Source organism: Cornus florida, unplaced genomic scaffold (genome assembly GCF_030987335.1).
Source record: "Cornus florida cultivar Cherokee Brave unplaced genomic scaffold, ASM3098733v1 CherokeeBrave_3.0.0_Hap2_Chr06, whole genome shotgun sequence".
NCBI classification, from domain to species: domain Eukaryota; kingdom Viridiplantae; phylum Streptophyta; class Magnoliopsida; order Cornales; family Cornaceae; genus Cornus; species Cornus florida.
The window spans coordinates 95127494-95137173 of record NW_026775576.1 but is presented as its reverse complement, the minus strand read 5'-3'; the positions used below and the strand labels follow the sequence as shown (position 1 = coordinate 95137173).

The window sequence follows — 9680 nt, the reverse complement described above, 5'->3', positions numbered from 1 at the left end:
GTATTCTCAAACCCGAACTTTTGTACATCATATCTCTCTCATTTCTTAACCAAATGGGGTCATTCTTGAGTCTAAGTTGCACGTTTTTTAACCGTCTTTCTAATGGTGCAGGTCCCATCCCACAATTATGATTTAAATTGACAATTTTACCCTTATCAACCATGAAGCCCCCGAACGAACCCGAACTTAGAGTTAAGCTCCTCATTTGATCCAAAGTGGCTAGAAATGACCAATGTGACCTCGTTGCGACTCAGATTGCATAGCTGGGGGTAAAATGACTACTTTACCCTTGGGTGTCCCCGGATTAGGTTAGAACTCGGTTAGCGATTCGGACTTCCGAGCTTGGGTTATTACAGTTTGGGACATTATTAAGATACTATTGTAACTATTTTTTGTAGATGAATGAACTTTAATGTAATTTAAAATATACAGGTTAATTGAAAAAGTAATATAAAATTTTAGAAAACTAAAATAACCAATATTAGTTATAAGTTGCAATTTATGATTTTATGCATAATTATTATTTATATACACAGATCCTTATCATAGTCCTATCAGTGTGTTTTTTTTTTGTTTTGTTTTTAATTGATACTCACATCTCCTTTTAAAGAATTGTTTGCACTAAAGACTTGAATTCTCAATAAATTATTTGCACCAAAATGGTCTAATATTAGACCTGATCAGGCCAAATTCTTACCCACCTATGTCAAAATCCCTGAGATTATTTATTTATTATCATTATTATTATATATTTTTGGGTGGTACATGGAATGGCCCCGCAACCCATGTAAGGGAGAGATTTGAATTCAGCCTTTAATTGTTCATCCGACCATGGAACTATATTACGCACCAAGCACGAAAAAAATTTCTCTGGTTTTTTAAAATACAAAAGAGAAAAAAAAAAATCCCGCCTCCAAAATATCACAAGTAGTTTGAAATTTAAAAAGGACGCCAACCATTTATACTCGTATACACGCAGACACCATTGATAAAATTCTCAAGCAGTTGAAGCAACAGAGAAATCTGACGCAGTGGACAAAATCGAGGTTCTCCCTCCCTCCCTCTCTCCCTCCCTCCCTGTGTGTGTTGTTCGTGTGAAATTGATTCGTGTAATCTTTCTTTTGTTCATCGAATATTTAGGGTTTTGATTTTATCGCTAATCATGCTTCGCATGTATACACAGACGCAGAGAGTCGGTGCGACAGTGAAATCTGAAGGGCACTGTAGACAAAATCGAGGTTGTTCTCCCTCCATCTGTGTGTGCGTGAAAATTTGTGTAATCTTTGTTTTTTTCATCGAATATTTAGGGTTTTAATTTTATCCCCTAACCATTTAATGATTCGGATACCTACACACGCATACACATTTAAGTCGCGATTGATAAATTCTTAAGCAGTTGAAGCACACAGTACACGAATCAATGTTCTCTCCCTCTGTGTGTGTGAGACATTGATTTTTATCGTTTAGGGTTTTAATGTTATAGCTTACCTCATCGGAACTGTTCCTGTCAGGAATTTATGAATTAAACTTGCATTACCTTATTAAAATGGATGGATTTGATCAATTTTTTAGTGTTTCTATCTTTTACATTGCGTATCTTAATTCTTTGGAACTGTTCAACTAATCCTGGAAACTAACAGGATTTTATTATAAATTAAAATTGCACTACTCGTTAGAATGAATTTGATTGTTCTGAAAGTATTGCTTTCTTGATTGAACATTTGCTTCTGTGATGAGAGCCTTGGACAAATGCATGAGTTCAACTTAGGTTTCTATACTGTTCATTTAGATGAACCATTAAATCTTCGGAATTGATCAAAAAGTAGCAGGACTTAATAAATTAAAATTGCATTATTCGTTGAAATGGATTGATTGTTCCTGGTGAACTGAATTATGTATTTCAGGTAGACATAATGACAGAACCTGTGGTAAATCCCCAAGAATGGTTTGCCTGTGCCGGGAGGATGGCGCAGGTGCCCTCAGTCGGATCAAAAGTTTTTTATTACCCTCAAGGGCACGCCGAGCACGTTTGTGCTCTATATCGGGCGATTGAAGGAGTTCCAACTATGATTTGTTGTCGAGTGTTAGCTGTGAGATTCCATGCAAATTCCGTCACTGATGAAGTGTATGCAGCACTTGAATTGGTTAGGTGCGATGAGTCAGAAGTGGAAAATACAAACATCAATGCTGCTCATGTCCAAGAAGGACCTTTGTCTGTGAGAGTGTTAACATCTTCTGACATTTCCGATAGCCTCAGTGTCCTAGATGACTGTGTGGAAAATATTTTTCCTAGAATAAATTCACCGTATAATCATGGATCTCAAGTGATCAGCGCTAAAGACATCCATGGGACTATCTGGTGGTTTCAGCATATGCAGATGTTAAACAGAAGGGTGAATATTCTATCTCAAGGATGGAAAATGTACGCGGCTCTCAAGAAGCTTGTTGCAGGAGATGTACACGTTTTCATGAAGGTAAAAGGTGCTGATCCCTTTATAGGGATTGCAAAGAAAGTTTGGAGGTATAAGAGGGCTGCACCAACTACTCAAGAAATGTTAAATGCAGCAAGAGGGGTCCTTTTGTGGTAAGGTATTATCCAAGGGCTTCAAGTCCTCAATTCTGTGTTGACATGTCAGTTGTGCGCAAGGCAATGCGATTTCAGTGGCAGCCCAATATGAAATTCCAGAAGGGTTTTGAAACAGAAGACTCAAGAGGAATAATGTGGTTTAGAGGTACTGTGTCCTCCTATTTCTCGATGAGACGTTGGAATTCTGTCAAGGTATTTTAATTTAATCCTGTTTGTTTTGGCTCTAGTATACCTTTGGTCTTCGTATTGTACTCAGATTAATTTATCTTCAATTGACTGAATGTGCAGGTGACATGGGATGACCCCGTTCGGGAAGAAGAATGTGTAAACCCATGGGAGATAGAACCTATACTATTTTCCAAAAATCTGCCAACTTTCCCACCCAAAGGGCCACAAGTACAACAAGGTCCTGAGAGTAAAAAATCTCGCCAAACAAAATCGTTAGGACGAAATTTTCCAGGTCAAACATCCACATGCCAAGAAGAATACCAAAGGGAGGAAGAAAATCCCCAAGAAGCCGATGGTTAGTTAGTGGATAAACTAATTGTCTGTCCTAGTTGTTAATTGTCTCTCCTACTCAAGATATGAGTTTTCACTTTATAACTTCGCTATTATCATGTCCTTGTGAATCAATTTTCTTCTTTGGTTCTTGGTCAATATGTTCATTTTTATGGTAATCATTTGTTTTCACAATTTTGACCGTGTATATATATATATTTATGGAAGGTCTTGATGTGGTGGTCGATCCAGAAACTGCTGTGCTGATCCTTGATTCAGAGCAAGTAAGTAAATCTGTAATCAGCTAAACTTTATGTTTGCTTAAATATTTTATTATTGGCTCGTTTATCAGTATCATCTGGTATGTAATTATTAGCAAAGAGTGTTGAATGTCATTCCACCCCCCTCCCCCCCCCTCTCCCTCTCTTTCCTTGTCAAGGATGCTACAAAATGCTTAAGCAAAGATAATTTGAGACACTTGTTCTATTCATTTTTTATTTAAAGGGGCATTAAGTGCACCTTTTTTTTTTTTTTTTTTTTGTGTTGATTCCTAGACTTAAGCATAGGGGTGAGTTAAGTTCATAATGCAGTCACTTTGTATTGAACTGAACGGTATGTAATTATTAGCAAAGAGTGTTGCATGTCCTTCCCCCCACCCTCCTGTCAAGGATGCTACGAAATGCTTAAACAAAGAAAATTAGGACACTTGTTCTATTCATTATTCATTTATTTATTTAAAGGGGCATTAAGAGCATTTTTTTTTTTTTGGTTGATTCTTAGACTTGAGCATAGGGGTGAATTAAGTTCATAATGCAGTCACTTTGTATTGAACTGAAGCAAAAGCGTCAGTAACTGTTGGACGGTGTAAAAAGTAATAGTGAACTCCTTTGCTACTTGTACTAGAAAACAAGTTTAATCTTCTTGAGGCCAATCATTTGGTAATTATGTAGTTTTCCATGGAGAGGTTATGCAGGTTTGCCACCAAAGGAATTGTAATTTTGGCCCAGTCAGTCAGTTATCCTTTATTATTGGCAGCAATTTTCTTAATTTTAATATTTGACAATTTAACGGCATTTTTGAAAATAGGATGATGCCTTTACATCTTTGGGAGTGTCAGAATCCTTTAAAATACATCACCTTGAGCATATACAGGAGTTGGAAGTCACTGGCGTTACGGGTTTAACCAAATTGATACATTATACTAGGAGTTATATGTTGAAAAATTCCTATACCAGAGTTAACAGTTTTGAATTTGAAAGCTATTTTGCTGATATCCACTAAGCCTCCCATTCTCGCTTTTTGGCTGCTGCGAAAACGAAGGGGAACAAAGTAGGAACAACAGATTGAAACTTATTTGATGCCATCTTGGTTTTTGTAGATAATGGAAAAGAATAACCCATATTAGCCAAATTGTTGTATTCTTTTGTTGATCTGGTTTGGGGCTATTTTGACGTTTCAGGAAAAAGTGATTCAGGATATGTCTCACTAACTTTTTTATTTTTTATTATTTGGTTCAGAAGAAAAATCAGACTTTTGTTGTTTTGGAAAAGGCATGTTTTCTGCATTCAGTGTGTTTCGTTATGAATCAATCCATAAATTGCTGTACCACACTTGTCAAAATAAACCAGTCAGGTATCCTCATCATCATGTATTATTCCGATTCATTATCTATATTAGTATAGTAGTGTTTCAATTGTGCGTAATGAATATTTCTTGTTTTTGTATTGACACTTAATAAACTAACTTGTAGCATGAAAAATTAAAAACTCATACTGTTACGTAATGGTGCTCGCTTCAAATGTATATTGACACTAGATAAACTAATTGGTTGCATCTAAAATTAGAAAACTAATATTGTTGCGTAATGGAGATTGCTGCTAATTAAAGGCAGTTTAACTTTGAAACCCGCCCCAAACTTATTCTTTTCTCAGCTTATTGAATACTTAGTATATCTTTCTAGGTCTCGAGAGACCCCTCTAATACCAAAATACAGATCTGATCGACCAAAGGAAAGGTATAGCAAAAAAAAGGAGAAAAACAATTCTCTAAATGTTACGCCTGCCTGACACTCTACTAGAATGGGGGGTCAACTCTTACGGCTGAAGTTTGGTTATCTGATATTCCCCTTTTTTGGAAAGAAATCCCAGCCCACACTAATACTTCATCGTTGTCGGGCATTAGTTCAATAGTGGATTCCCCAGAATCATTAGAAACCCGGGTTGAATCTCTTTTACAAATGAATGTTAGGCTCTTTTAGATAAAGTTGTTTTCTATAAATTCCTCCGAACCACATGAATAGATTCTTCTTATGTTAACCATTTCTTATGAATGGTTATTTTTTATTGGAATTGTGTAGGTGGAAGAAGTAAGACGTGAAGACGTGGTTTGTGTGAAAAAGAAAAGTGCAACTTTAGCTGTGTCATTGTTCACACTAAATGCCTCTCAAATTTGCTTGATCTTCATGCTCTCACAGTTAAAGATAAGGAGGTGAGTCCTGCTCTTAGTTTGCAGCAATTCCCTTATACCCCTTCCCTTACCCCCCCCAACACACACACGTCTAAAGCCATAGCTTTATTAGGTACTGCTTTTGGTGTTGTTAATTCGTGTTACCCATTTCAGGTCATAAGTACATGTGGCGCTCACAAAATTGACCTTCTCTCGCTCTCTTATATGCAGTATACAGAAGATGTTAGTGGTAGCATAGGCCTAATGGGGTTGGTTTCACAAGCTGTTCATAATGGTGATCGGCATGTTATTGGGTGAGCTTCCTTCTCCTTCACTTTTCCTTCCATTGTATCCTCAAAACTCTTAAATAATTAGAAAACAAACAAAGTGACTAAGAAATAGTTGGTTTTTCAACTGCACAACTAATTTTTGTCATCTTATTGTCGCACTTGCAGAGTGATTCCCAAGACGCTCATGCCTCTAGTGGTATGTCTGCTATTAATTAATTAATAAAAAACCCACTAATCTGCTACTATTTTTAATCACATTTCTAATTCTATGGACAGTTTAGTCTTGTTACATCCTTATCTTCCTTCCTTTTCTTTCTTTATATGATTATATCTAGCTATTTTTTTTCATATATTAGTACTTCCATTTAACATATAGTTTATGGTGCTAATATACAAAAAAATTATCTATATGTATGTATGTATATTACTTCTTTACTACTGTTTGTCTCCCTCTAATATGTGTATATATTGTGGGTTGAAATGAGTGTGTGTGTGTGTGTGGAGGAGGGGGTTCTTAAAGTTATTTAATTTTTTTCCCCCTAATTTTATTGTGTGTGTGTGGTACTTGATTGCCTTATTCATTGTACCATTTGTAAGCTTGCATCTTATCACTTCTATAAAATTTTTAAGTTTCAAATGCTCCCTCTGATATTTTCCTTTTTGGTTTCATCTTTGTTGGATGGTCAGTTCAGCCATTAGTATATCCCTCTCTGTTCTTTTTCTTCTTGACTTTTTGCCAAGTTGTATATTCTTTTTGTGTATATATCCCTCTGGTATTATATGAAACATTGGCTCTGGAGTTAGCTGATTTAAAGAATTTGGGATTAGGACCACCTTTCCAGCAAGCCTATCTAGTTTAAGTCCACCATTTCCTGCAAGCTTCATCATTGCTGCACTGCACAAGTGCAAAACACTCCCAAAAAAAAAAAAAAAAATCTCTCTATAGATACAACACGCAAACGCGCACGCACACACACACACACACATATATATATCCAGATTTTAACTTTATAATATTTTTTCTACTTGGGTTTTGGTACCCTTTTGCAGTTAACCGGAGAAACAGTATGGGAAGTGAAGGCTGTTGCAGATATGCATAAATGGAAAGCAGAGATGGCTAAGCATTCTGATGCTTTTATTGCCTTACTAGGTTAGTGTAATTTTTTTAATTTTTGACAAAAATTCTGAGAAAATCATCTAAAGACGAGGACTTCAGGGCTATTAGTTTTCCATTTCTAGCTTGAGAGATTGACCATGTATAAACCTCATGTTTTGGTTCTTTTCAGAGTTGAAAACAGGTTAGCTTGTAATGATGAATTTCCTTGCTTGATCTTTAGTTGCCGGTCAAAAGGAAGTAAGAAGTGTCAGTCCCTTTAGTCAAATTACTAAAAACCCATTCCTTTGTTAAGATCAAAATTTTTTAATTGCCTAGAACTGTTCCTCAAGACACTGCAGTTTACTTAAGTAATACATGCGTTGAAAGCAGAAACAGATATGTACAAAAAGGAAAAGCAAAATGACAAAAAATTATTAGTTTTGTGCCTATCCTCTGGGTTGTATTACCATAACCTTTTGACAAAGAATTTGGCATTGCACTCTTGTTGATTATTTTAATTTGGGTTGATTAAATCAATTTATATATATGATTTCTTTTGTGGGGGCAAGGTGCAATGATTTTCCTTTTATAATTTGCTGTTGTGTATTGAATTTGATACATTTATGGTATATGGTATTGGTAATATTGCCATATCAGCCGTGTGAGGACTAAATCATAACAAGATTCAGAACCCTCTGGACTCTCTAGTTTATTGACCAGTCAACATCTTTCACTGAAAATTAGAGCATTAGGTCCTGAATGACCTACTACTGTGTTTTATATGTGTTTTTCTTTTTCCTTTGTTGTAATAATAGCCTCTGGTGCTAACTTGACCAAGTTTTCTTCCCAAATTAAGGGGACAATGTCTTGCCAAAAAAGGTAAAAAAAATTGCAAAGGAGATTCACCTTTTACCAACTTAGTTTTGGGCAACAAGCACCTGCACCTAACAGGAAGACATGTTCACACCTTATACTTCTGATATCCCCTTTTTTACTTGAGTCTTATCCTCGTGCGATTTTTTTTTTTCCCCCATTTGTCCTTTTTTTGGTGGGTTTCCTCTTGTGCTAACACAGTCAGAAAGATTGGAAGCCCATGTAGGGGCAAACTTGTCATTTCACTCTTCATAGGCTACACCTTATTCCCATCTCATTTTGAATACTTCTTTGACCTTGAATCATGATAACCATCAAATGGAAGGTACTAAGCTTAATAATTCTTAGCCAATTTAAATTCTACCCTGAAATTCCAACTTATTTCAAATGCATGATTTATGAATAATCTTGAAATTACGGAGTTATGTTATGTGATGATGTTACATGCAGGTGGTTATGGGACTCTGGAAGAGCTACTTCAAGTGATAACATGGGCTAAACTTGGCATACACGATAAACCTGTAATTCTTATTTCTGCTTTCTGAGATTTTGTTTGATTGTTGGTGATCCCTGCTAAAATTGCCTTTTAGAATCTGCTTTAATTAACTGTGTAAACTCTAATTCGATGCTAATAAATATATCTTATTTTACTGTTTTTGCAGGTCAGGTTGCTGAATGTAGATGGATACTACAATTCACTGCTATCAGTTATCGACAAAGCTGTGAAAGAGGGTTTCATTAGTCCAAGTGCACGACATATCAGTCTCTCTGCACCAACTGCAAAAGAGTTAGTGAAAAAATTGGAGGTAACATAAACTCAACATCACAGTTGCCTTTTCAGTTAGATTTTTTCATCTCCTCTGAACTACTTTTCTAAGAAAATAATTGCTGCAGACAGTTTCTGAAATAGTTTAGTGCCTGTCCTGCTCTTAAAAATGAAAAGAAAAGATTGCTTACTCTGTTTGTTCCGTACCAGAAATATTCAGAAAGTAAAAAATTCCATTTGTTTCATCGTATGTCAATGGACATTTGACACCGGAAAACATGATTTCCTCTCACATTTGAAAAGATTCATATAGATAATACAGTGGATTAATCTCATTTTCTTATACTTGTTATCACAGGAGTATGTTCCTCGCCACGAACGAGTTGCTTCAAAGTTGAGCTGGGAGATGGAGCAACTTGGCTACCCTCAACAATATGATTAACTCTAGGTGACATGGTGGTTTGACACAGAAAAGAAGCTAACTTGGAAAATTTGATGCTTTAAATCTGAGGGGAATTCTTTTTGTAAATCTCACTAAAACTCTCTCTACACACACACACACACACACACCCATATATATTGCCATGAGTTCTGTGAATTCACTAAACTCATTTCAGTTTTAGCTTCAACAAGTTCATCTTCAATTGAATCTATCATTTCAGTTTTTCACACATTTGCAACATTATTACCTCTGAATCATTTAGAAATCTGTGAAATCGTTAAGAAAGTTGTGGAATCGTTCTGAAATTTTTAAAATGATTCAGAAATCATGAATAATACAGTATGTGTAAACATATTACCAAATTGCTGTTGCTTGCTATTGTGTCCATTAATTCTCTGTCCACCTTATTTTCTGTGTTGTAATTGTGTGTTTGATTCTGTTCAGATCTCAACTAACTGAAGTAGTTATTTATTATTATTTTTTAAGAAGTTTGTGTTTGATTTAGGTATGAGTTCTGTAGAGTTTCTCTCTGCTTCTCATGATTTTTGGTTGTTTAAACGCTCTCGTGTCCATCAAAAAATAAAAATAAAAATAGGAACAAAAAAAAGTTTGTAAGTTGAGCATATCCTAGTGGATTCAACAAGTCTAGCGTTCACTGTTTAGAGAGAATTAGTTATTCAATG

The 9680-nt window shown here is 35.6% G+C and overlaps 1 protein-coding gene and 1 long non-coding RNA gene across 3 annotated transcripts; both read left to right on the top strand.

Moving 5' to 3' along the window:
* The first annotated feature begins 455 nt into the window (after window positions 1-455).
* Window positions 456-2094, top strand: LOC132313047 (uncharacterized). The gene is made up of 3 exons (XR_009483384.1): window positions 456-1046; window positions 1184-1238; window positions 1905-2094. It is a non-coding gene; the product is annotated as an uncharacterized LOC132313047 (long non-coding RNA).
* Window positions 2095-2628: 534 nt separating this feature from the next.
* On the top strand, window positions 2629-9433 carry LOC132313044 (cytokinin riboside 5'-monophosphate phosphoribohydrolase LOG1-like). 2 transcript variants are annotated; one of them, XM_059811659.1, is made up of 10 exons: window positions 2629-2779; window positions 2876-3110; window positions 3314-3369; window positions 5442-5572; window positions 5762-5844; window positions 5986-6016; window positions 6871-6970; window positions 8240-8310; window positions 8452-8595; window positions 8914-9432. In XM_059811659.1, the coding sequence occupies exons 5-10, from the start codon at window positions 5795-5797 to the stop codon at window positions 8995-8997; spliced, it is 480 nt and encodes a 159-aa protein (XP_059667642.1). In that variant the 5' UTR covers window positions 2629-2779; window positions 2876-3110; window positions 3314-3369; window positions 5442-5572; window positions 5762-5794; the 3' UTR covers window positions 8998-9432. The 2 variants fall into 2 exon arrangements, with proteins under 2 accessions (XP_059667642.1, XP_059667643.1); XM_059811660.1 differs by lacking the exons at window positions 2629-2779; window positions 2876-3110; window positions 3314-3369 and having other exon boundaries at window positions 5465-5572; window positions 8914-9433.
* Window positions 9434-9680: the final 247 nt, after the last annotated feature.